Source organism: Corvus cornix, chromosome 5 (genome assembly GCF_000738735.6).
Source record: "Corvus cornix cornix isolate S_Up_H32 chromosome 5, ASM73873v5, whole genome shotgun sequence".
NCBI lineage: Eukaryota > Metazoa > Chordata > Aves > Passeriformes > Corvidae > Corvus > Corvus cornix.
The window spans coordinates 36404956-36432742 of record NC_046335.1 but is presented as its reverse complement, the minus strand read 5'-3'; the positions used below and the strand labels follow the sequence as shown (position 1 = coordinate 36432742).

The window sequence follows — 27787 nt, the reverse complement described above, 5'->3', positions numbered from 1 at the left end:
ATTCAAAGTTTTGCTTGAAAATAAATGAACTTGAAGATCTTACATTCCCCTTCAATAGCGGGTAGAAACAACATTGTCAGTTCCTTTAAGAAAAACCAGGTTGTGGCTTTTTTTCCCCCTTTTGTTGTTTGTTTAATTATCTGCTAAGTTTTAAAATTTTAGTTTGTCTTTTTAGTAGTTTTTCTTCCTCATCCATGTGGGTTTTCTTCTGGTGGAGCTGTTTTTGTAAGCCAGGTTTTGTCTGGCTTGGTTGTTATAAAGATAAGACTGATCAGCACTTGATGGGCATTTTCTTTTTAGCAACTTCTTGTCTCTTCCTCATCCTTTAGAATAAAATTATGTGGAAAATCCTAGGTGTGTTTTGAAAAGCAAATACTTGTAATCAAGTTTCCAGCTTGAATTGAGGAAGACAACCTCAAAAAATAGGTTATTTTTTGAGTGTTCTTCAACAGTATATGATTTTCCTCTCATAGAACTGTTGCCTGAAAACTTCCCTTTGAGGCGCATCTGTGATGCTTCAGACCCCGTAATTCAAAACACCAAAATCCTTCTCCAAAATCCTCCATACTAGGATCGATCTGTGTGTTTAGATGGAGTGTAGAGCAATTGTGGTGATGGGGATAAATAAAACCACATCCATGAATGTATGTAGTAGGTCCAAATAGAATCAGAATGCATGCTTTGGTGAATTTGAAGACCATTGGAACAGAAATGTACCTAATTAAATAATGTTTGTAGGGCTTCATTTTCACTGTCTCACCTTTATTACATCCTTTACCATAAACCAAAATATTTTCTTGAAGGAGGTTTTGTATTTCTCCTTGGATTGATTACTTCGTGAAGTGTAGTTCATATATTTCCCTTTGGGTATGTATTTTTTCCCCAAACAATATGGTAGTTCTACGTTTTGTGTTATTTTGCTTGCTGTGGGTAATTAGCCTCTGGTGCTGAATGTCAGGAAGGGTCTCGATTGGAGCAGTAGTTCGTGGAATCTGGTGGTGCAATACAAGCTACCTGATTTTGCTGGTACATAGTCCTTCACAGCATGACCATTTTCTCCTATGTTTCACCTCACAGAGCTGATGAGTTTCACTTTGAGTCTCTGGATAGTACAGTGGTTTAGTAAAGCTTTATTAATTCCCAGCCTCCGAAAATGGGAAAGTGAAAGTGGCAGCAAAGTGGTTTTAACAGTGTCCTCAGGGCAGGGGCGCCCTTGTAGTCAGTCATAGCTTCAGTCTTTCTCTGCAATAGAAATGGGCCAATCATATGAAAATTTGGGTAGGTCATAAACGTCTGCCATGCATACTACTTATTTAGGTATGTGTTTGTTAGCCCCAGGCAGGCACCTTCAGGAAACAGTGGAAGTTGCCCAACTTCCTGGATGCTGTGTTTTCCCTTTTGTTGTCTGTCTGTGAAGCAGCTTTCCTTTCATCTCTTTGTCTTTATTACAGGCCTGCTGTAGGATTCCTTTTTTTTTGCTGTGAGTGCTACGCATCAAGTAATTCTTCCCCATTTCATAGGCTTTATTGATTCTAGAACTTGAATCTGATAAGTTCCCTAGATTAGTTTCATACTTGGAGGTGTTAGGGGAGATGATTGATACCTACTTACATTCTTTTGTAGTGGGCTTTTTTTAAACTGTGGACTGTTCAGTTGGTCGGTTTTGCTTGTTTGCTTTGGGCTTCAGCTGTTGCTCTTCTGTAGTGCCACACTCCTGGAATAAATTCCTTTTGCTATAGAGACAGGCATTCTAGATGTCTGGAAAATGCCATACCATTTGGGATAAAGTGACAGGAACATAAAACCAGCATCTTCCATTTATGTTTTTGGCTTTCTTGCAGACTGTTGTGTTTTGTAGTTGCTTTGAGTTTTCCCCTGCCTTTCTTCTGGACATAGATTGCTGTGCTTTGCTGTATAGAATTTACAAACATGGTTTATTTTCTGTGCTCTGCTGTTATCCTTCCTGTTCAAGGTGTCTGAAAGTGGTGAGTGGGAGGTTGCAAACAATCTGCAGGAATTTTGATGTAGCTAACTGTCTGGAAGAAAATGTGACAAAGTAAGTGTGCGGGAGAGGCTTTGGAAGGAAGGATTGAAGCTGTTTCTGTATACAGTAGGGTAAGCATAGACTATGTGCAATAAGCTTTGCAAGTCTTTTACAAACACGAGAATGGATCCATGCTTTTGTTCTTTTCTCTGTTCTTACTCAAGACTGGTGCTGGTGGTTTCACAGAGGCAGATTTCTGCTAGCTGGAGCAAGTTTCTTGTTTGTGATGCCCTGTTAAGTCTCCAGTCGTTTTCAAAAATGCAAACCACGAAAGCCAGAAACAAACCCTACCCTGTTGAGCCTCCTCTGTCCTCTTATTGCACTGAAAGAATTAAAACTTTTTTGCCCTTTCTTCACACGTGTGACTAGCACGTCCAATTTTTATCTTCCACAGGTAGATTTAATTAAACCTGTGTTTTCTTGCAGGTTTGAAAAGGAACTGGTAGCTAGTGTGTTACATATTGCTTAATTTTTGACCTTGCTTGTTGTGTGATCTTAGAAGTGAGTTAGTTCCTGTGTTTCTCTTCCTCATTAGTAAAATGTGCTTTATAATTCTTTACATGTTTCGTAAATGTGGGATTTGACCGTAATAATGAGCAAATTGGAGAAGGAAAGTTTGATTGCTCTGTCTCAGAAGGACACGGTATAGCTTGCTGCATTTGTCTTAAATGTAACAATTGTTCTTGGAATCTGTTCATCATCATCATCATTAAAAGTGATCAAGCTGCTTACAGGGGAGAACCATAATTTCAGTTGGCAGCAGAAGGACTTAGTGAGAAATGATTGTCATCACTCCAATCTGACAGATTTCCTGTAAGGAGCTGTGACAGTATTGTTGCAATTAAGGCTGAGAATGTACATTAGCTAGAACAGAGGAACACTTTATTTTACATGAAAAAAACCCTAAAATAGAGGAATTTAAAAGCTAAGATGCTGGAAAAGATGGTCTACACCTCCAACTACAACATGTTATTATTCTCAGCATCCTTAATTTTGCTGAAGTTTGAGGAGAAGTTAGTCTTTCCTGAGTCATTTCTGCAGCATTCTGTCAGGGAGAAATGTTTGCAAATGATCTCAGAGGAGGGTGAGGAATGTGCACAATTTAAACTTGCTTATCATGCCTGATATAGGTGATGTAGCAAATGGACTAAGCAAAGCACAGGAGAGCGCAAAAGTGAGCCAAAGAGTAAAGTTTAAGGTTACTACAGTGTGTGAGGTCATGATGTGACCTCACTTGTTGTGTGAAACTGTACAAATATACATATCCTTAGTTAAGAGAATATTTACAGAAATGGAATAATGGTGGATAGTTATTAAATACACAGGCAACAAGTTTTAAAGAGAGATAGAGATATTTTACATTAAATGCTTACCACTGAGTGTTTTAAATTTGTCCCCTAAATCAAATAACCTTTTAACTTTTGTTAAGGTTTTATAGCAAACTCTCCAGGCTAATAATAAACTCTGACAAGATAGTTGCACTGGATAGGGATGTCTCAGTGATTCTGCTTTGGATTGAATAGAATCTGCTGATGGGTGGTCTGGGCTGGTAACCGCCTAGTGAGTGGCTCTGAGAGAAAGGACTTCATAATTTCAGAACAGAATCCTGGATGCAGGCAGAGACCTCCATAGTCCTGTTGTATACTTCAGGAAGTCCTTCAGCATTCTTAGGCTAAATGTAGCTCATATGGTGTTTTATATGTGTTTATGATTTTCTTTAATGCGTTAGTGCAGATACACTAGAGAGGTTTTTAGCTAAAAATGGTAACGCTAACTTTTCCCAGTAAGGTGCCATGGGTTACTTTCCTTATGTATTTTTCATTCCAGAAAATACTGCATATGCATCCACTGGGTATATGCATAACTAATTTGACATTGTTTTTAGGTGTAGAATAGAAAGCCTCACAATATGAAAAATTCCTTAGAAGTCTGAAAATATTTGTGGTATCAAAGGAGGTGATGTACAATTTGTGTTCATCTGGAGAAAGTTCAGGAGAAGTTCTTGAATGTCAGAAGCTCCTGGAAGTGAAAATAACTGATGATGTTGCCTGCCAAATCTTAGAGTTATTAAATCAAAATATACTGATGCTAGGTTCTGCTTTTTCTCTGTGCAGTGTAAAAGCAATGCTAAGTATCATAACACTTCAGTATATTTGGAGGCAAGACACAGTATCTTCTGGGAATTACAGTATTTGAACTGGCTGTGTGCTTTATTCAAAGGTAAGGAATGGTCCGGGGTGTACTGCTCCAAAGCACTTAAGCCTGGAATTGTGTTGCCATTTTACTGTGCTGCTGCAGGCTGACTCTTGTGCTGAAATTAAAGCAAAACAAAACAAACCAAAAAACCCCCAAGCTGGTAATTGGCTAGGATGATGATTGTGTGAGCTCATTCCCCCAACCTCAGGGAGGGAAGCCTGTTTAGTCAGAGAGCCAACAGTGCTCATGCAGTGAAGCTGCCAAGCATGAGCTTTCCTGAAGCATAGTCATGCTGCAACTTGAACATTTATCACTGCAGCTTAAACTATGGACTGTTATTATTAGGATGACATAGAAGATATTTTTATGCAGTTTTTCTATATAGAAAGAACTACTAAAAAGCTAATTTTGTGATATTTTCTTTTACCATTAAATACTGGATGCAACAAATCCTCTTTTATCTTGGTGATCTCTTAGGATATAGTTATTTTTGCATGTAACTGGGAGAACTGGCATGTTCAGTAAGCATGTTTTGTTCAAAGTACCTTAAGTCTCTTTTCTTCCTGGTAATGTCCTTTTCACTATCCTGGGTTTTGTGCTGAAGAGCAACTTCAGTTGTACATCTTCCTTTTCCTCATTAAGGTTATCTCTGAGCTTACTCCTTTTTACACTTTGCATCTTAATAGTTTTGTTAGATCTCTTTCCCGGATTGTTGCAGTTCTAAACTGGTCTGAGTTAGACCTTGTGATGCTGGTGTCTTCTTATCTAGTAATAGAAAAAGCAGAACCAAAGTCCACACAAATGTAGGTTTGGAAAGTTGTGCTAATGCAGTGCTTTCCTACTAATGTGAGAGTCCTCTTACTAAAGGTCTTCTGGGTACTTTCCTGGGTGGTAGCTGCAAATCCCAGCCACGACTACTAAGAACAGCATCAACGGGGCTCACTCTTTCTTTCTTTCTTTCTTTGGTTGAAAACAAGGACTCTTGAAGTTGAAAGTTGAATGCCATCTTTTTGACAGTTATTGCTGCATTTTTCTTCAAAGTGTAGAAGATCCACAGCAGAATTTTAGAAAGCTGTCTGGCAGGTTAAAACTTGATCTAGTGGTAATGTCTTCTAATACACAGAAACCTTGCATTCTTTTTATCAGAATTATGTGGCTGATCAATACAAAAGCATGTAGAAGCATCAGTAGAAGGAAGAAGTTGCCTAGTTTGGAGAGAAAAATAGCTTGTGATTATTCCACAAGGTAAGACTGTTAGAAACCACTCTTAGTGTATTACCTAAGGTATGGAGGTTTAGCTGTTACCTCTGATACATTTGCAATGCTGCAGAAAGCAAGGTGACAGGATAAGATAGCATTAATGCTTCTCAGAGGCATATAGCAACTTTTCTACCTCTACATTTTTGCTACCAGAGATTCCGTTTCCTGCTGTAAGATGTTTTTTCCTCTCCTAGTGAAGTTTTGAAGTAGGAAAAACTTACTCTATGAAATCTTCGTTTGTGTACTAGTTGCAGTTTAGAGAGAATTTTCCATCTCACGTGTCCATAATTTCTCCTCGAGTTATTTTTGTCCTGTTGTGATAGTCTTGGAAAATAAGCTGAGACGTTGTGCTTAGAGGAGGGAGGAATGCCCTGGCTCAGTGATGCAGGGTGGCAGAGGTCCATGATTTGTAGCCAAGGCGAAGGGGAGGCAGTGTGGGGGAACAGCTATGTAACAGCCTGAGGAAGTGAGTCACTTCACTCTGAAACACAGTCCCATGGTTCCAGTAGCACTGAAGCCAAGCTTGGCCTCTGAGGTGGAAGTTGCGTAAGTTAATTAAAACTCTTTGTCTTTTCCTCCTCGTCATGTTCCCAACCCCACCTCAGTATTAAAACCTGCACTGTACCCATATCCGTCTGAGGAAGCTCAGGTTACAGGACTTCAATGTGCTATATAATTTTGGTTTATTATTTTTCATTTTAGAAAGAGGGATAAATAGATTGCAGGTTTCATTGGAGGGCATGTGTGTGTTGGTCTTACCTGCTCCATTCAAGGGAAACTTGATTATGTAACAGAAGGGATGTAGTAAGAATAGGTTTTTAACAATTTGTTAAAATTTTCCTGGAATATATTGGCAATGTGATTTAAAGTGGAACAGAGTGCACACTGAAAAGGATGGGAATAGAGACTTACACTAGAATGTTAGTAGTAGTCATCTAAGAATATAATTGAATTTAAAACTAAACATCTAAAAAGGTTTTAGGTGTCCAAATAGAAATACTAGTGTATGTGTTCACACATTAGACCTTAATTCTGCAAGCTAGCCTCTTAGAATTTGTGGATAGCTTTTCCTCATGGAAGAAGAGGGTAGGAGGGTAGAATTGTCGTAGAGTACCTGTTCTGGAAAGGCTTTCTCCTATGACGTTTGTAGCTTTACACGAACAGATATTTGCTGATGTCTGGGAGCAGCTGCAGCAACAGCAGCTGCCTGAACTACCTTTCAGTGTGACCTGAGCAGTTGCTTTCAGCTTTTGAAAAAAACATCTGAGAGAGCAACAAGTTGAGCAGGCCCTGTCTCCAGTACTTGGATGCTGGGTGGGCAATTCTTAACTGGAAAGCATTTGTAGTCATTGGTGGTGTATGTGTGTGACTGATTGGCTGTTGCCTGATCCTTTCCTTCCAAATTCTGAATTGAGCATCTTGCTGCATGTTTGGCTTCATGTACGTGTGTGTCTTTTAAAGGTCTTTGGGAAATGTGGCCTTTTGGCAAGCCATGAGGGTTTTTTGTTTTGTGGTTTTGAGTTGAGATTAAAACCAGATTATTCTGGCTACAGGAAGACATGGAAGTAATTGGCCAGATCAGAGGTGGTTTAAGAGTAAAACTTTTCAGCATGAATTTAAGGGATTAGTAAGAATTCTGTGTGCAATTGGGAGTTGCATCATGCAAGTACAGTGAGATATCTGGTCTGTAAAACTAAGTTGTTTTGTTTTGCATTCTTCTAGCAGGTCAGATCTGTTGTTTCTTCCATTTATAATCCTGGTCTTCAGTTCCATGGGAAATGGGACAGACATACACATTATTGCTTATCACATGAACGTTCTTAGGCCAGTTATGTCTCTTGATGATTCATTGCAATTGCTTCTCTATTTCAGGACCTGTAACTAAGTGGACCCTACTGGCCTCTGAACCACAAATGTAAGAGTGAAAAGAAGTGGAAGAAGCACACAAAGAAAAGGGAAGTGAATGCACTTTCATCTGGACTTCTTTCCTGCCCTTTATTACTAGAGCTGAATGGAAAATAAAGACTGCTGTGCCTTTCCTCCCCCAACCTCAGGGATGGGTGGATTATAAATACTGTGTGCGTGGCTGGGAGAATAGACTGAACCATGAATCTTCAGGCTCAGCAAAAGTCTTCAAGCAAAAGGACTGGGAAACGAGTTGCCTATTTTAATGAGCAGGACATAGCTGTGCCATCAAAAGAACCACAGCAGCAGCTTAAGGAAGGACAGTACTATGGTCACGGAGGGAATATACCAGTCTCCCAAACTATGGAGATTTCTCATGCAGGAGGATTAACAAGTGCACCCAACAATGTTGCTTTGATGAACTCTGTTTACAATCAAGATAGGGGAGAATCAGTGATGATGCCCCAGTCAGTAACAGCTGTCAAATGGCAGAATTCACTAATGGGAAACCGGTTGCCAGAGAGGGGTGACAGCCACTGGCAGTCTCCACCTTCAATGTGGAACCACAGTATGGTTTTTGGGGGCAACCCAAAAGGACCCCACTCCAACGCTGGTGCCCCAGGCTTCTATGGCCACCCAGAAGCCCTTAAAAGAAATCAAGAGAAAGGAGTGTTTGTGTCACAGCTGGATTTATATGGAGATGCTGTCCAGCAGATGATGTCCCAGAAGGCTCAGCTGGAACAGCAAGCCCTGGTTAGACAACAAGCTCAAATGAATTCTTTTCATCAAATGCAGAAACAGCAGCAGCAGAATCAAAGTCTGCCATTGCAGCCTTTCCAGCTTGCATTTGGGCACCAAGGCCAAAAGCAAGGTCTTCCTGAGTTGTTACATGTCTTTCAAGAAGCCCCAACTTCTTCCAGTCCAGCATTTACTGCGCAACAAAAACAGCAAGCTCTTCCCCAGCTACAGCTCTTTGAAAATTTCTATCCTCAGCAGCAGCAGCAACAGGCTGCCACACAAGCCTTCGGTCTGCAGCAAACAACTTCCATAGCACAGCCTCATGTGGCAGCTGCAGCACCTCAACATCACATGATGCCACACCAGTTTCAGCAAGCAGAGAGGAACCAGGAGCTATTCAAGGCATTAACGGAGCAGAACCAACAGACTGTGCTACCTCAGACCCAGATTCCCTTTCCAAGGAGATCACGGAGACTCTCCAAAGAAGGTGTCCTGCTGACATCTGCAGGAGAAGTGTTGACTTCTAAGCAGGCAGAAGAGCAACCTAGCAATTTATTTCTGCATCACTGGCAAACACATCAGCAAGAGGTCCCATTACAGCAGCCACCTGAGTCACTGGCCCACAGTAAAAGTAGCTATTTGCACCCTAAAAGGTTGGATCTGGGGCAGAAGGATGTCCTGGTCAGTAGTGAGCAGTGCCAGATGGAAACAGACAGGCAAGCTGCAGCCCAGAATGGTAGAGATGAGGAGAAACAGGCAGCAGCACCTGAAGAAAACACTCAGAGAGGTAATGATTTTCAGGCTGTCAGAGGTGGTGTAATCCAGAGTACCCGACGGAGACGACGTGTCTCTCAAGAAGCCAATTTGCTGACTTTGGCCCAAAAAGCTGTTGAGCTGGCTTCTCTTCAGAATGTAAAGGTAAGGTATAGACCCTAACCAATATATCATGGTTTAGACTACAAAATAGGACTGAAATGAAAGAAGTTTATTTATATATGCAGGATAGGATGGTGTCTTGAAGTATGCAGCAAGGGCAGCTCTGGAAGTGGAGGCATGTAAGTTATTCTACTGTAATTCATAGATGTGGGAGAACAGAGATGTAGCATAGTGAAACCACTAAGGGACAGTTTTATTTCACTAGCATCAAATGTTATTTTAGCCCATGATCTCAAAATATGCTTAGGTCTCAAGGTGATCAGGAATTTTGAGAGGCAAGTATAAGCAGTTTACTTGTTGTCTTTTTACCAATTTAACATTATCTTTCTTTCTGTTAAAAGACAGCTTACCTGCCAGTTTTTCAGTTTGAACAGTTGAAGGGTTTCTAAAATGTGCTATCTAAAAATTATATAATGCAATTTACATGTTCAATATTTCACAGATATTAAAAGTCTAAGAAAGCTTCACTTATATGAAGAACCTACCAGGCATGACAGAAGTCTGTCTCATGCAGCATTCTGTTTCTGAGAATGACCTGCGGGCTGTAGAATGACATGTCTGCATGTAGACCTCATGTAGGACTTAATGGGGAAGAAATTTAGTGCTGACTGATTTGGTAGTTCACTACTCCTAACCTTTTGATATCCCATCAGTCTAAACTGTACAGTATATATTCTATATAGCAAGCTGACAGAGTTCAAAATTAACTAGCCTATTGGGAGACAAGTGATGGGATTTTTGGAGTTGGGTGGGGTTTTCATTAGGGATTGTTTTTGAAGGTTTTCATAGAGTTGTGGTTTGACTAATCTTTCACTGAGTGCTTCTTATGAGGCACACTTTTCCTTGGAAGTTTTGTTGCCAAAGGCTGATGAAATGCAGATGTTGCATGAGCTACTTTTACCTATAGTTTTGACACTTGAGTTGCTGTAGAGACAACAAAGGGAAGGACATTTTATTCCCTGTTTTGTTCTCATCATTCTTTTTTTCCTAGTCTGTCTGTCACTGTTTTTTCCCATCTCTTCCTTAGAGGAATGTGCTGTTTGAGTGAAAGAACTGAACTAATAAACAATAAGGTGAATATCCATAGCCTACTCCATCTCTTGGACAGCAGAAGGCAAACAGTGACTTGGTTGATGCTGTCTTCAATCCTTTGTGCTCTTAACTCCAGCTGAATAAGCAGATTTGATAAAGAACTGGTAGTACATAGTAGCATGGTATACTTTGCCAGCCATTTTGTGGTTACATTGCAGAAGGCCCGCAATTCACATTGCACTTGGATCACTAAGAGAGTGTCAAGAAGAAGCAAATAGAGCATCTAGGAAAAGCCCCTGAGAGATGAAGCAAGAAATTGGCTGTTTGGAGGCACGTCTGCTTGCAGTCTGATTCATAATGTAAAGACCAGAGAAATGTTTTGACAGATGCTCTTTTGTTCTTTGCAGTTATGCAAGCAGCTTCCATAATGGCACTAGCAGAAGAACTCTTTATGTTTAGATCTCTTCAGGCTTTCAGAATGAGGTTTTGAAAGATGATAACATTCTTACCAGAGCTGTGATGGATTTTACATCTTTAAGGTGTTGAATATTGTGTGAGGGAGAAAAAGAAAATGCGTTTGCTGAATGAGAGTGGTCTGCTTCTCATATGAGTGTCTTTCTGTTAAAAATGACCTAGAAGCCTTCTCTGCATAGGTTATCTGAAGAGTGTGAAGAAGGCCGTAGAGTTAAATTGTGGATTAAAGAAGGCAATATTTGTAATTTGAACCAGTTGTTTGAACATCCCGGTCTAGGTATGTGTACCTTATGCAGAAATAGTATTCTGGACAGCAGTATCTGTCTACATGCAGTGTCACAACTGATGCTTTGCGCCAAAGCTGCCTGTGGCTGCCTTTTTTTCAGGTGGTGCAAGCTTATGGCTACCTACAGGCTGCAGCAAATTCTCAACTTTTAGTTTAATGTTTTCAGTGTGATTTGTTGTCTTCTAAAAGTACAGAAAACTTTTTTCAAATCTGAATGGTTGTCTTAAAGGGTGTCTGAATTTAAATATTCCTTTATGGAAGGAAGACAGGTTTTGGTTACCTGGCTGCTTTCCCCTGGCACAGGGCGGGGCACCAGCTGCCACAAACAAAAGGAAGAAAAAAAGTTTTGTTTGCAGAATTGTAGTTCTGGACTCGCCTCCTTCATGGACAAGCTTTGGTTTGGCTGCAGTCAGAAGCTGCCTCTCCTTCCTGCAGATGATGCCGAATGGTGGCAGAAAGCACTCTGTGGGCAGGTGTTTTTAAAAGGCTGTTATGGTTTCTTATCTGATCACAGAACTGGCCTTGGAACAGTTGTTCCAGCTGTTGTAGTTGGGTTTTTCTGAGAATTCTAAGTTTTTTGGAGACAGCTTGAGGGATAGACAGGATCAATGCTGGAACGTCTGATGGGTTTCTATGGATTTCCGGGAGGACTCTAGATGACTAGCTCATCCCTCAGTATTTATGCAAGAGTCTAAATGAAAGTGCCACATGCTGCACTTGCAGCAGTTATCCAGCAGCTCTCCTACCCCAAATTCTGCAACAGGGATGCAAAGGTAGCCAAAAATCCCCTAGCAGGTCTACAAATGAAAGTCCCGTTCCTTATTCGGAGACTCTTTTCTGCTTACCTCTGAGAATAATCAAACAGTTGAGAAACTATTTAGGGATCTGAAGCAACAGGCTTAGGGATCTGAAGCAAAAAGCAAAATTAGTCATATCCCCTCTTAGTTAACCTTAGGTATGTGTGAACTTTTGTGATCAGGAAAGCTATGATGTGGACCAGAACATTTTTAAGGATGTCTCAACTATATTAAGTTCCCACTGGTGTCTTTTTTCTATCTGTACTACTATTCAGGTCTCCTCTTCTTCTTTTGTCTCAGAAGGGTCATCTCTTCCATCATTTGCTGATTGCCCCCCAGTCTTGAAAATAAAAGGAGCATGGTTAACTGATCATAAAGCCAGAGGGAAGTGACACTTTTGTGTGACTAGCTAATTTCCTCCTTGTAGTTAGCAAATTAGTTCATGTCTCTTGACCTACAGAGGTCTCTGTAGCGCATAGGAAGTACCTGACATTCCTAGATTGATCAGAATTGGTGCTTGTTCTCTTATTCACATTGACATTACATGTTTTATTGATGTACCCAGAAAGTGGTGGAGGGAGGCTACAAAAATTTTCAAGAACTCCTTGCTATCTAGATGTAGTGAACTCTAGTGATGTCTGTCAGCATGATGAACATGATGGATGCCCTCCAAATCCAAAATTGGTAGTTTTATGGGGAAGTACAGGTGCCTGTCAGCAGGTCCTCAGAGCTCAATGATTTCTCCTGAGGCATATTCTGGGACAATGGATGCCACTTGTGACTTTACAATTGTGCATTCCATCACTGTGTGGTGGGGGTGGACATCTGCAGTCTCCGTGAAGAAGCAGTCAGACTTGTAAGCTGCAGGGTCAGTTATAAGATAAACCTTTCTGTGCACATTTAGCCCAGCTCTAATAAAAGGTCTTGAAAGGAGGCTGTCCTGAATCTTCTTGATATGGTAGATTTTGTGTGCTTAATCTTGTTACCTGGCTTATATTGAAGGCTTAATGTTTTCCAGAGTAGACCTGTTTGCTTTTAAAACCAACAGAAATTATCAGGTCTCTCATTTGGACAGAGGCCCGAGGACTAACCCCAGGCTCTGGTTGATGCATGTTGTGACAATACACTTGTGGTTCCCTCTATAAATAGAGCATCAAAGTGGGATTCTCACTCATCAGTGAAGCTGAAGGGCTTTCTTGATCACCCAGTTGAGGTGACTGCAGTGTGTCTGAGCCCTTATGACAGAACCTGCTCATGCTGGCTTTTAAATCAGGATTAGGGACTTGTAATGTCAAACAATAGATTCTGTTTGAGGGCTTCAGTAAATCTCTGCAACATTTTGAAAGTCCAGGTTGGAGACCTCTTGTTATACCTGAGAGGTTACGTACCTTAGATTTTACCTAAAAAACACAGGTAGGTTCCTCAGTAGACTCTGGCTCTGACAGAGGGTGACTTTGCATACCTAATCCTGTCCAAAGGCTTTCCACACAGAGCTCGAAGCTGGGGAGATGTTTGAAACACCAAAAGGAGCATCTTCTACAGCTTCTACACTGCACTTCATCAGAGCTCAAGAGGGCCTTTTACATCCCTGGAGAGAGGTGTTTTTGAAAGTTTTAATTAGTATCTGGCTTCTAAGTGAGAATCTGTGAATTGAGAGTGGAATGAACATTTGGATAGTAATTTGAAGGAGTAGAAATCCTTGATTGCTAGCAGTACCTGAAGCCATTAGATATTACAGGATCCATGTGTTTATCCATCCCCCATTCCCATCTCCTTGGAGCTCAATTTTCTAGGACTTCCATAAGTAAAACAGACATGGAAGCTGTAATATCAGTGCAAAAAGTGCTGGCTTGCAGATAATATCTTGTTGATTCTGTTGAGCAAAGGCACTTCAGGCTCAGGCCTGGTTAGACAACAGAACTCAGAGTCTCCAGTTATAATAATGAAAGATCCTTTTGTCCTATAAATCAGAAAAAAAAGATGAAGCAAAAGCTAGCTCTGGGTTTGGGTTTTTTTGTGTGTGAGAGATTTAATTAAGATATTATCATGGTTCAGTCTTCCCTGGAGCAGAAATCCAGTATTTGAAATTAATAACCTTCAGCTTTTGATCTTTACTAAAACTGAAGAACCTTTGTTGAAAGTTATAAAGCAGGATACAAATTCATATAGAAAATAAAATGTGAAAACCTAGGTAGTGAAACAGTTCTTAAGAACGACGTATATAAGTATTCCAGCAGTTGAGACTACAGGCAATCCTCAGGTAATTCTATGAAATTTAGTAACACTGTGAAATATTCTTTTTCGTCCAGTAACACTTCCAAATCCATTTCAGCTTGCAAATTGCAAGTGTATATTGAGAGACTTGATATACACTGAAAGTGAGATGGTATCTGATTTATTATGTAAGTAATACAGAACTTTTTAGGAATCTGTTTCTCTTCTCAGGAGCTGGATAATTCAGAGGAGAAGAAGAGTGTGCTGGTAACAGCTCCAGGACCTACTGCAGCTTCAAAAAGTGTTGTGGAATTTGCCAGTTCTTCACCAGCTCCCAAAAAAGCCCGGGAGGATAACAGCCTTGTGCCTCTTATCATTCCTGTGTCCGTGCCAGTGAGAAAAATTGACTTGCAGAACCTTGAAAAGGAAAAGTCTGAGGATGGAAAGCTCCAGAGAGGCCAAACAAACGATCGAGCTCCTTGTGAACGGAAGCCTTCTGTGATAGTCACTCGGAGGCGATCTAATCGTAACACTAACATGGACACCTCGAGTCAGGTACGGAAGGACTAAGACACCAAAGATGAGCCAGATCTGTTAGATTTAATCTCACGGTTTTTAGCCATGAACTTTCCTATTAAAGTAGTTCTATCTCAAGGCTTGAACTTGGAATGTATGTAGTCTGGGGATTTTTTTAATCATAATACTGCCATATATTTGGGCATTGCTGGCTTTTCATGACCTACAGCTAATGCTAGTACAGCCAAGCAATGCCTCACTGAATTCACTAAATAGTGAATAAAGCTAGATGGGCAATAAGGCTAGAATTAATAGTGTGTTTGTGTAAAGAGTGCTTTCTTTGTACGTACATAGATACTAATAAATTCCAAGTAGTGCACGTATCTCTCAATGTGAATAAAATCCAAAGTGAAGATTTATTCTCATGGAATTGAAACCTTTTACTGAGTTCTGAAGGTCAGTACTTGATTGCTCCCCTGCAGCATGGTAGTGATGAGTGGGTGTGTAGATTTTTTTATTTTTCCTCTCTTCTATTCAGAAGTACAACAGAATCTTCAGATACCAGAGAAATGGTAGGCATGTGGGGAGGTTTCTCTGCATTTAAATGCTTGACCACGTTATATTATCTTCTGTTCTCTTACCACTATCTGGTGTCACCGTGTATCTGTATCATGGTTGTGGTGTATCTATACCAGGGTTCTGCTGTGCTTTTTTGTTCTCTTTTAAAGCTGCCATGAAGGTTGGACCAGATGTACATTCTTGTAAAATATAACTGCATAATCATGAGTTAGAGCTGCTACCTAATAGTTCCTCTGTCCATTCCATTCCATTCCCTGTCTTCTTCCTCTCACTTCCCTCTTCTGCTAATTGTTGAGACATCCTCCAACTGTCCTATCCAGATTTTGAGCTGCCATTAAAAAATGTTGTCATTTCACTCAAGTTTGTCAAACAACCCGAGGTTTTAAAACTAAATTAAATATGTAATTTTCTTTTCTAATAGCATGAAGATGCTGTTCCAAAGGATGAAGCAGAGGGCTTTGCCCGAAAACCAAAGCAGCGGCCAAGACCCGAGCCACTCTTCATACCACCAAAAGCTGGCACCTTTATTGCACCACCTGTTTATTCCAACATTACTCCATATCAGAGCCACTTACGGTCACCTGTCCGTCTGGCAGACCATCCTTCAGATAGGAACTTTGAGCTACCTCCTTACACTCCTCCGCCAATCCTTAGTCCAGTGAGAGAAGGATCTGGGCTGTATTTTAACGCTATCCTCTCTTCAAGTGGTCATTCGGTTCCACCTCCAATGACTCCCAAAAGTGGTCACAGAACTCTGCTTAGATCAAGTAAGTTTCACTTTAACCTTCCTTTCTTGCCTAGTTTATGATTAGGAAATGCAGAGCATTAGGAGGAAGATCATGCCCTTAGGAGGTGTGGTGGTGTGAAACTGGGGCTTCTTCATGACTGTTTAGGGAGCTGGAATAGAGGAAATGCAGTGTTGGTACATCTGGGAACTGGTGTTAAGATGCGTTCACAGGCAACCTGCAACACCCCCTGCTGACGTTCTTGGGAATGGAAAAGTCAGTTCCTCGTATCTTGAACTGAGGGGAGGAAGGCAAATTCCCGGTCATCTGAAACTCCATTATTTAGCCTGGGGGTACCTTTTTTGAGAGACGGACAGCTCTGATTAGATTTGCAAGCTGTGTGAAAAGCAAATCTCAGATGTGAAGCTGAGCAGTTCTTTCTTCTTGTTGCAGATAGTTCAGAAGTTACCCCTCCAATTCTTACAGTGGTGGGGGAAGCCACCCCAGTCAGCATTGAACCGTAAGTAGCCAGTAGGTTCATAGTCTCTTAGTAAAAGTGCTTCCTTCCTTCCTCCTAAACCTTCAAGCTGCTCCCTGTACAACTGATGTATCTCTTAGAAGCATTAAAACTATTCTTATTGGTGGTTCAAAATATAAGTTGTCTTGATTAAAAATTACTCCATACGATAAATAGTGTTTGTTTGGGCAAATGGAATTCTGGTGATACTAACTGCTTTGTATTACTGCTTATCTGTCTCTGGGCTGAAATACTGTTAATTACCTAAAGGTGAATCTATCCTGTGTTGTTGTATATGAGCACTTCTTTGTACGCTGTATGCTTGTTTTAGGGTGGGAAGATGGTCCTTTAGAGGAAGGACAGAATGTAGCATGGAAAACTGGAGTTAGCTCTCACATGGGTGGGTCAGATCGCAGGTGTGTTGTGTCTGCAGCACAGCTGTGAGCACCTCGTTCCCCCCGGGCGAGCTCAGCCTGAAAGCCCTACAGCCCTACAGTGGCATATGGGGTGTGTGCCCTGAGCTAGTCAGCCTCATTAATCTTTAGCTGGCTGTGTGCTGGGAAACTTCAGACATATGTGGACACAGCAGCACTAGGGAACACAGTCTGAAGATGCTGAAGCTGGAATTGTGAGCTTAGGCTTCATGCCAGTCCCGCTAAATCTGAGTGAAGTTGCAAATGTCTCTGCACAGCCTTCACAGATGCTCTGGGAGTGTTACCAGTACAAGCTCAGTGCTGCAGAACTTCATCAACATAGTTCCAGTTCATTATTGTACCTAGTTAATGAACTTCTGCAAAGTCTAATCATTGAGATGCATGGCATGGAAGCACCCATATGGCATAAAAACACCCACGTGGCTCTGCATCTGATTGTGCAGTCAGCAATCTCTGCTCTAACTCTGCAGCGTATCCTGTAACATTTGAGATATTTAACTCAAACTTTCCCCAAATAAATACAAGGCTTCTTTTGCTTTTATCCAAAATGGTTTATATTTTGAAAAGGGACTGGAGCATTTGCTGGCAATTTTATTTTTTCTTGCCCTTTTTCCAATCTGCCTTCCTGTTTGAAGCTCAATTTTCTACACCTGTGGCAGCAGCCTGAGCAAATGTTGCAATTGTGAATGAACACAGATTTTTCTTGTCACCTTTGCAGACCTCCTCTAGACTGAGCCTGTTCATTGAAATAAGAACATTCATCGTTGTATAAATTTATTTTGGATATTGCCTAATTCATTTTTCTCCTGTTGGTTCATTTCACATTAATCCAGGGGAACTTCTTGAACAGATATTTTTTGTGTCCCTCCCAGGTCTTGGTCTTTGACCTCTCTGTGGTGCAGTTGTCTTTGTTGTGTCTAATGGCTTAAATTGCTGAAGTTAATGACATAAAGTTAGTTGTAATTTTAGTTGTGTGTGAAGATTTTTTAATTTGTTGCTGGAAATTTCAAATCATGGTAACTTAGTAGTGCAAGTTCATTTCCTTTTGCCAAAAGGGAGTTACGTGCAGAGTTGTCTTACTGTCATCTTAAGTCTTACTGAACAGGTGCTTATGCAGGTAGATAGGTTTTAACTTTTAATCACAATAAATTAATAACCCGGTGTCATTCTGTGTTTGGCAGCACTGCTGTGGTCAGTTATGTAGACATATCTTTCTTAAAGGAAATATGGCAGGAAGCACTTTTTTTTTTTTAAAGAAAAAATGTTTAATTTGCTTTGTAGTCTTGTCAGAAGTCGACTCTAACTTGTGATTACCCAATATAGTGTTCCTAATTGCTTGTGCTTTGCCAAACCTTCTGTTAATGCTTCTCAAAAGGTTATTTAATTGCAGTGATTTGGAATAGGAAATGTGATAATGAAGCTTAATTCTTTGTGAAGTGGTACAATAGGCAGCTGTTGTCACAGATCCTTGTGTCCTACTGGTTTTGTAGTTCAGTTGCGTCAAAGTCATCACACCTCAACTAGGCAGCCTTAAATATACCTGTGGTGCATCAGCTGTGAACTTCCTTCCCAGTGCACGGCCTCATTTCTGAATGTTGTCACACTCGGCTCCCATGGAATCCCAGGAGCACCACTGGTGCTTACAGGCAAGAGCTCCTGTTGTACTGAAATGGGGGCTTCATCAGTAAAGGAACAGTGGTATAATATAACTTGAATGGATCTCTGGAGATCATCTGGTCCAAGTCCATGCTCAGAGCAGGCGAAATTTAGGTTACCCAGGTCAACTCTTGCAGCAGAATTCCGGTTTTATTTGGACATTGCAGGTATGAAGTGTAATTCATAGTTTTTCTAGCCCAGAGATGTCATATTCCAAGTTCTGTTTAAAAAGGAAAAGCAACTTTCAAGAAGCCCCACATTCTTTCCCTCCAGATTTTCCAGTTGTCTCTTTCCTTCTCAGAAGTGAAGTCAGAGGAGTCTGTGTCTTAAGACACAAAATCTCCCAAATTTCCCAGTGCAGTTTTTACTGCAAAACCACCTTTGTATCTGTTTCCAGGTGGCAGCAAAGTGTCAGTTTTGAGCAGTTATCCCTTCTAGGGCAGATTATAGTCCATAACCCTTTCCTCCTCTGTGTGAAACTGCATGCCATAACAGTAAGCAAGACTAATCACAGTGAGCAGAAGACTCCACGTGAACCTCACTGCAGTCCATCCCAGTGTGCTGAAAGGAGAGCTGGCATACCAGGGTGGTTGTTTTGCTTTGCCTTTTTTAGCAAGGTCTTCTCAGTCTTGCATGAAATCTCTTGCTTTTCATGTTTAGTCTGGATTGTGCTTTTTCTGTCCAAGATGAAGAGGACAAGTAAAGGAAAAATTGAAAACTATACAGTGTTACAAACAGACTTTAGTGTTTTCTTGGGGTTCTTTGTTCTTCATGCATGTTCCACCTTAGTGCATTGAAACAAAATTACTTTTGAGAAGCAGAATGGAAACAGTTACAACAAGGGGCATCTGAGATGCGACATTTTCAACTGCTTTAATTCTTCCCTGCCCGTGGCTGTGATTTGAGACATGTAATGTCCCTATTGCTTTACCTTCAGCAGGTGTTGGAAATAGTAGTTTTGGGGAAAAAGACAGATAGTATATGGCAGACCTGCCTAAAACTTCCCTGCCTACATCTATCATGCTTGATGTCATCTTGCCATCACCTACTGAGAGGAAGTTAGCATCAGTCTGTGCATCTAGCAGATTGTGAAGGAAGGAATTCAAAAAGAATCCCACCCCACTTGTGTGGAGCTGCTGCTGAATGGGTGATGAAATTAGAACAAGTGTATAGGGTAGTTAACTTCTGCATCACTTTGTTTACACATGAACTGTAAACTGTTCCCCTTAAGTAGATCTGGATCTGCTATAGATGCAAAAGAAATGGTTTGCAAAATCTCTGTATGTGTTGAAGTCAGTCATTTTTTTTAACACGGGCTTTTCCAACACATGACATCTTATGATGCAGGTGCTTCATGACAATATCAAAATAAGGAATTGGGTGTAAAAGAGGGAATTAGGGTGTTCCCTTCTCCTTCCATACCCATTTCTTCCCCTTGATACCACAGCCTCTTAGGACTTCAAAACACCCTATTGAAACACTTGCTAGTATCTCACTGGATTTTTGTGCAGGTTGTGTATTGTTTCAAGGCCTCCCCACACCTCTTCCAAACTCCTTTTCATAATAGACACGTGTGTGTCATTTCAGAGGACAAGAAAAGTCTGGAGGTTGGCATTTCTCATAAGTTTTTGTTATTATTCCTTATTGCACTAGATCATGCTTTTTCTCTGGTAATTGGGGGGGAGGGGGGGAGTGGGGTGGGGGGCACCAAGCCAAGACTTGAGAATTATAGCTAATCTTGCCCTGGGCAGGGAGTTCTACTTTTTTCTAGTGAAGCAACTCCAGAATTTTATCATCTCATGGGCACTGCCTGATCTGCTCTCTCCAAAGAAGAGCTTCTTTCTCTATACTTTAGTATGTCAAGAGCTATCAGTGTGGTGCTAGTTGACTGACATCTGCATGAGGAACACTTTTACATTAAGTATATAGCAGAACAGTCTTTCAGTGGGGGTTCTTACCCATCTCTGTGCACACAGCCACGTTTCCTAGTACAGAGTAGAATCTCTGCAGATGGTCACTTGACTTAAAGCAAGTGTAGTGCTCTGTGGGTTGCTTGTAGTGAAAAATGTGTCTGCTAATTCAGATGTAAAAGTACAACATTGCTGCTAAAAGGATGGGATTTGGGTTTGGTACAAAAGGAGCAATACAGGTTTCATTGTTTTATATTTTTGGTTTCAGTTGTTAGGAAGAGTACCTGGAAGACACCAGCTTGTATCAAGATCATAAAGGACCGAATTTTGATCCTGCTTTGAATGGGGAGTTGGACCAGATGGCAATGTTTAGGTTGAAAAGGACTTTTGGAGACTCTGGTTCAGTTGTTGGCTGACAAAATGCTAATACTAAAACAAGCTCACCTATCTTATGTCTGAGGAGCAAGCTTGCCTTAAGAGGACCCTGTATGAGAGCCTCTCAAAAAGTGATGATTATTGGAAGCTAATAACTGTTCTTTGAGCAGCTATTAGGAGATGCTAATTTAAATACAGTTTCTACCTATGCTGATAAAACAATGGAAGCTGGTAATGGATGTAAAACCTCTCAACTTCTGAGTTATTTATGTAACCTACAACACTGTTGGTGTTATATGCAAGAGCCTGCTGCAATTGTTTCTTCATTTGTTTCTTCATTAGTGTTTCTAGCAGAGATGGAGACTTCCTGGATATTGTAAAGAGGGCCTGACTGTAATGTTTTTCCTTCTCTGCAGGCGAATAAATGTAGGAACTCGCTTTCAAGCAGAAATCCCATCACTCCAAGACAGAGCTCTGGCAGAAGCTGATGAACATAAAGCAGAGCTGGTGTGGCAGCCATGGGGTGACTTGGAAACCAACAAAGTCACACAAGAGAATGGTAAGAAGGTGGAAGGCTGGTAGGACAGAGTTGTCACAGTGATTGTAGGGGTAACCACATATCTACTGTAGGCATAATTTAAAATCTTTTCGAGCTGCCAGTCAAGTGACGTGTTTGAGTGGTCTTGAAAACAGTTTTAGGAGCAAAACTTGTTTATTGGATTGCATGCATGGGGCAGGGAGAGGTTGGTAGTATTGGTTCTTTTAATTGTGAGAAAACTGGGACCATTGTTTCTATCAGGCCAAGAGCAGCCTTTTGCTCAGTGAAGCTTCCTTGGTTTTGTTAACATTTGAAAGCCACATACACTCAAATCCTTTGTTTTTGAGGGAAGTTCTAGACGTAATAGTATTTTGAAAAAATCAAGTTGTAGACAGAGGTCAGGATGAGGAAGCAGGAGTTGTGGCGGCTGGTAGCAGACTTGGGAAGCTGTCTGCTTTTGTTGCACATGGGTTGTGGCCTGTATAAATCCTGAAGGGGAGAGGAGGTGGGCAAGCTTGGAAGAAATATTTCTAGTGAGAGAGAAAAAAGGGTCTTGTGAAATGGAAATTCACAGTATAAGGGCGGATTCAAGAAATGTCTGAGGTGAAGAGAGGTGGGAAGACATTATAGGAGGGAGGAGGTTTGCAAGAAACTCCATGTGTAAATAGTGCTGTATGACCTTGCAGTCTAATGAATAATGGGGTCCAAATTTGACCCATATAAATTTGCAAGGACATTCAGCTTCTCTGAGTTCTACTTTCTGTTATGTCTAGTTCTCCTTCAAAAGAGTAATTAATCATGCAAATCCTGTAGGAAACTTCATTTTAATCTTCTTTTCTGAATTTTTTTGGTACCCCTGTGGAAACAGTGGAAAACCTGCTATCTGCTGCCTGTTCAAGCATTTTTCCTGGGGCTGGAACCAACCAGGAGCTGGCATTGCATTTCTTACATGAAGAAAAGGGAAGCATTCTGGTGAGTCTGCCCGGCTGTTCACCTCAGTGTGGTCAGAAGTGTTAAGGAAGGTCAGGTAACCTCTCATTCCTGAGAGGAGAGCCTTGCACTTTCCTTTCAATGCATCTGGTTCCCATTGTTTGGTGTCCCTTGTATGTCCCTAAAGTGGGTTCTCACCGATGTACAGTGCCATATGCTCTTGCTATCTTTTATATTTCCAACTTGGACATGTTTGGCTTTTTAACAGACACGCTGACAGTCTATCAGGGCAAGTGAGCCAAGTCTGCTAAATGAATCTTAGGTGTTGTCTTCTGGGAAGATTACCATGTTGAAAGGCAAAATAAGAGGCTAGGGTTGAAGGCTGAGTCAAGAGTGCAGTGTCTTGTACCTCTTTGTTTTGGTAGATCCATTTGACTTCTCTGGTCTCTGTCTATAGAACAACTGTGCTGCTAATTTTATGTCAGTATTGTAAGACATGATACACTTCCATTATTGCCCTTTCACACCCGTGGGAGGTAATATCAAATAGCCGAGCAAAGAGCAAAGCTTTGTCATCCTTTTATAGTTCTGTGACAGATTTAAACTGGCATAAATCAGTCCTGTGGTCAGGAGTATCTCACACTTTTGTCTGGCTGCTTGTTTCCCATCTCCTGGCACTGACACTTGTGAGACTGCATGGACTTGCATTGGAGAAGAGATCAAACAGAAAGTTTTTGTGTGTATGTGTTAGGTTTCTGCCAGCCCATCGTTGTGAATGCTGTTGTTGGCATTAGGGAGGAGCAGGACTGCCTCTGGCAGCAGGAGCTCATTGTTCAGGTGGTTTAAACTGCCAGTGGCAGTATGATTCCATTGTCTCCTTCCTACAAAATTTGAAAACGTTTCTGGTTTATATGAAAACTAAAAAGTAGCTTGAGAGGTGGGGTTTTTGTGTGTATAATCTTTCAGTCACATGACTGCTGTTTTATTTTGAAATATTGCTTGGTCAAGTGAGATCAGATTGCAGTGACTGCGATGTGTAAGACAGGTATCGTTTAGGGCGCAGCATTTTTGGATGTGTGTATAATAGGCCTTTGGTTAATGTGATGCAAGGTCTCTGTCTATGGAATTGGCTCTCTCCCAATACCCTGGTGGTTGTGTCAATTCACAGATATGAAGAGGTGCCCAGAATGTACCACTTGCCTGTGGTACCCAAGATTAGGTGGATAGTCAAGAATGTGATTTTGAAAGTTGTCCCAAGTGGTAAACTGTGCTCTGGTTCTTTTCTGTTAGCTTGCCACAGAAAGGAGAGGATTAACAATTGCCTGATCTTTGTTTTTAATACCCCAAACATTAAATTAATTATTTTACTTGTGTTTATCTAAGGGAGCTCTGACCAAACTGCTGTTGAAGAATCCAGTGCGACCACCTACCCACCCTTTGGCAGATTATCACTACACAGGTTTGTTAACTAGGAATTTTTCTATCCTTTTCTGATTTTTTGGGGTACTCTTGATGCCTTAAGAGGCCTCCTAGAAACAGAGACCAGACAGGAGTAAGGGAATAAAGGTAGGTATTTATTTGAAAGGCCTTCAAAGGTACCCCTGGGGAGCCAGAGGCTGTTGCCAAGATGGACCCCAAGACGAACCCCAGGTTACAAGTTCTTCACACCTTTATAGGTTTGGTTCATTTGCGTATCAGGGTTAATTCTCCAGTTAAAGCTTCAGTTTAATGGTGTAATTCCCCTCACTTGCCCCCCTTAGAGGCTCTTTGGTTTATACTTTTTCCTTGGAGAGCAGGCCTGGAGAGGCTTTGTTATGTCTACCTAGCATGAGAGAGCAGAAATTAACAGGCTACAAGAAACTTCAGAGTTACACACTAAGCAGTACAGAATTTGAAAAATATAGAAGTTAAAACCTAAGGCATCACTCTGTTACATTACAAGAAGATTAAAAGGCCAATCCTCTCTCATAACTCAAGTGATGGCTTGCCAGAAATTTTGCTTGTGCAAATTATGACACTTAAAACGTAAGAAACACTGCGTCCTCCTGAACATGTGCATGTGTATTGGCATATGCATGAGTTCTGATTTCCTTTATAGGGAAAAGGGAAGGCAGTCCCTTGGCACTAAGCCACAGAGAATGCAGAAGGATAGCCAGTATGTACAAGAAAGACTGTGGTAGCGTTAGAATCACAGCCTCTCTGGCACGATTTTCCAGGGTGGAGTTAAGCAGGGGTTTTATGGGGAATAGTTTCCAAGCTTGCTGAAGAAGCCTCAGCCAGCTATGGGTACCTGTCAGTGTTTCTTCAAAATTTATTAGTCTTGCAGCTAATTAGAAAATAGTCAGCCATGTGACACTGACTTCAGTGATCTAGGGTGACCCAAGCCACCTGAAAGACCTGATGTAAAGCAGTAGCGAGACATCTAATAGCTGGTGCCACAAAGCATACAAATTACATCTCTTCATTACTACACATGCCTACTGTAGTTATTGGCAAATATTACTTGAATACCATCTATGAGGAAGGAGGGGATTCAGAAATGTGTTTATTATTAGAGGCAAAGAATATTTGAGGAATACTGGAGACGTAGTAAATCTTCAAGTACAGATTGCTGCTGAAAGAGAAGATCCTGTTCTCCTGCCCCACCATTTCCCTACTATAAAATCTTATGACTGGGCCACCACAAAGTGTGTCACTTCACCTTGCTTAGGCAACATCTTAGTTCATCTAATTGAGTGGTTTTTGCAAGCTGAGCTGAGTTAACCTGTGGTGATGAGCACTAGATCTAACACAAAGGAAGTGTTGAGAGGAGAGCTGAGGTGGAGCAGTAAGGGAGGAGTTAACAGCAGTCTGCAGTTCTGCTGTAGTAGGTTCAAGGAGAGACTGCACCCTTACAAGTGTGTATTGGTCTTATTTAAGACGAACATGAAGAAAATGTACATAGAAGAGAAAACATTTGAAATTGTATGGGCTTCCTTACAACTTATTTTTACCTACAGGATCAGACAAGTGGAAAGTTGCTGAAAAAAAGCTATTCAACAAAGGCATTGCAATCTACAAGAAAGACTTTTTCTTGGTCCAAAAGCTTGTAAGTTACTTTTTTTTTTTTTCCATTACAGCAGTGATACATTTTTACATGTTTGTTGAACATTTAATACAGAAAGTTCAATCCTGATTTTTCTGAAACCTCAGTTTTAAGCATTAGGTCCTGCACTCAGAAGATTTCAGAGAAATGTCAGCATCTAGCACAGCATAAAATCTCATCAGAAAGCTAGAACAATAATGGTTTTTTTGCTGTTCTTGTTTACTTAGCCCTGGTGCTTAAAGTGCCTTACTTTCATTAGTCCATGCTGCAGATATCTCCTCTGCAGAGCACATTTATAGAGCACTGGTAGTGTTTGGCTTAGATGGCTTGCTGATAAAACGAAAAAGAAGCACATCTTTGCCACTGATGGAGAGGAGCAAAGAGGGATATGTGAATGATGCATCCTTTAGCTCTCTCTTTCCAGTTTTGTGACAATGATAGTAAAAATGATCACTCCCATATTTTGATGAGGTATGGCATGTCAGCAAGGGGGAAATCACCGAAGGAGAGTGCAAAATCAGGAGCTGCATACATATTTACTGAATGAATTCCCCCAGAGCATTTAAGTTGCAAAAGCTCAGAAGCTAAGAATATATTCCAAAACTCTCAGAAAAATCACTGATACAGAATACGTAGATGGTCACAAGTCTGTGCTGATAATTGTCTACCATCATATGCCTATGAAATGCACATGGCCAAAACAGGAAAGGGCTGCAAACCTTCACTTCCATTTTTGGGTCAGTATTCTGGTCTGGTCTTCTCTGAAGGGCTGCTGGAAAATAAAGCTCCCCCATAAAACTGAGAGGCTGCTGTCAAGCCTGATAGCTCAATTGGAACATTTCAGAGGCTAAGAGGTGCAGTAAGCTTACAAAGGTCCAGGTTCTGTCACTTTTACATTAACCAGCTTTTCTTTGGAAAGTTTGTCCTGTAGTTCTCAGTGAATAACAATGGGAATAGGGGATGGGCTGTGGGATGAGTCAGACAGGCAAATATGACACAGAAAAGGAGACCTGAACAGCAGCTGTGGTGGAGTGGAGACTCCTAAGGAAAGAAAACACAAAGTGTATTTATTGCACTCCTAGTAATTATAAGTCGTCTTAAAATCATGTAATCCATTGGACTTTCATGTTTTTTAAACAACAGATAAAAACCAAAACAGTGGCTCAGTGTGTGGAATTCTACTACACATACAAGAAACAGGTGAAAATTGGTCGGAATGGGACCTTAATCTTTGGGGACATTGATGGTGCTAATGAGAGATCTATGAAAGATGAAGCTGAAATTGACATAAAGGTAAGTAATTTCCTAAATTTCTCTCACCTCTTTTGGGCTGTGGTTTGAAGTCTTGTGTGCTGTCTCATTTACTGGTAATATCAAAAGCACAAGCAATCTGGCTTCTCCACAGGAGTCCAGACTCACAAACTTGTGTCCTGTGTCACATAATGACATTTACTTACAGACATCAAAATTAACAATTCCTTTATCTTCTGGTGAAGAGTTCCCATAGGTTTGCACGTGTTCTTCCTCTCAGAAGGGATATCTTCAGTGAGGAACAGGGGCATGTGGAGGAGGAGGAGGAAGAGGAGGAAGAAGAGGAGGCAGAGGAAGGGTTGGATAACAGAAAGAGGAGCGCAGATGCTCTGAAAGATGAACAGACACTACAAGATGGTGTAATAGTAAGTGGTGCATTGTGCATGCTGTGCTTTCTATGCCACCTTCACTCTGCAAATAGTTTAGAAAACAGGTGGGCAGTTCCAGATGCAAAAAGTTTCCATCTCTAACTTTTTCTGGAGCAAGAGATTGAGCTGAGGTAGCTCAGAGTGTTACTATCAACCAGACTGTGTGCTGTCATGGGAGAACTGGGATGTGTAAGGTGGAAAAATGCTATGTATTCTTTGTGGCTGGTGCACACAGAGGGCCATGATGAGAAATGTCCTTAAAATAGCCTGAAGACTTTCTCATTAAATAAAACCTTTGTCTGGAATAAGTGAAGCACTGGAGCTCAGCCACTGTCTTCCTTCTGATGCTGGGTTTAAGTGTCACTTTGCCTCAACTCCTCTCCTCTTTGCAAAGGCCAATGACACCAATATGAGGCATCAAGAGGCAACTGTCATGAGCAGAATTGGGAGGAAGCCAAGGGAGACAACAGTGAAGCCTCGAAAGCCTATTACTGCTCCAGTGCAGAGAAAGAAGAGAAAACAGAAGATAAAATCAGATGCTACCAGTAAAACACAAAACACAGAAAACACATTTCCATGTAAAAAATGCGGCAGGTAAGACCAACTCTGCTTCCAGCAACAGTCACAGAATCACAGTAGGGCATCTCCTGTAGAAGCTTTTTCTCAAATGAGCTTTCAGTCTTTCTATTTAGGCCGTAGACATTGGCAATAATTTTAATGACATTGCCCCACTAATACTTGCAAATTAAGGGTTGTTTTTCCTCAAATGGCATGAGACACCACCTGCATTTCAACTGTGTACAGTATTTGGTGTTAAGCTGCACTTTCAAGCAGCTGCTGTATTGGCCCTCTGTAATGCTTACATTTTTGTAACGAGAAGTTTCTACGTATTTGCTAGATCACATATTAAGAACGTGGTGTAGACTTAAGAACAGTGGTGTAGAAACACGAGACACTAGCA

At 41.0% G+C, this 27787-nt stretch overlaps 1 protein-coding gene across 4 annotated transcripts in view; it reads left to right on the top strand.

Annotated features, from left to right (window-relative positions):
• Positions 1 to 27787, top strand: part of MIDEAS (mitotic deacetylase associated SANT domain protein) — a 55654-nt gene that overhangs the window by 21764 nt on the left and 6103 nt on the right. For 2 of the 4 annotated variants that reach the window (XM_039553106.1, XM_039553107.1), the window contains exons 2-12: positions 7373 to 9061; positions 14114 to 14437; positions 15399 to 15744; positions 16156 to 16222; positions 21011 to 21153; positions 22001 to 22104; positions 23446 to 23521; positions 25062 to 25150; positions 26291 to 26440; positions 26644 to 26823; positions 27221 to 27420. In XM_039553106.1, the coding sequence (XP_039409040.1) occupies positions 7607 to 9061; positions 14114 to 14437; positions 15399 to 15744; positions 16156 to 16222; positions 21011 to 21153; positions 22001 to 22104; positions 23446 to 23521; positions 25062 to 25150; positions 26291 to 26440; positions 26644 to 26823; positions 27221 to 27420 (3134 nt within the window). In that variant the 5' untranslated portion in view covers positions 7373 to 7606. Of the gene's footprint in view, positions 1 to 4243; positions 4265 to 7372; positions 9062 to 14113; positions 14438 to 15398; positions 15745 to 16155; positions 16223 to 21010; positions 21154 to 22000; positions 22105 to 23445; positions 23522 to 25061; positions 25151 to 26290; positions 26441 to 26643; positions 26824 to 27220; positions 27425 to 27787 lie in introns of those variants that run through there. The other 2 variants (XM_010389942.3, XM_039553108.1) reach the window with 2 other exon arrangements.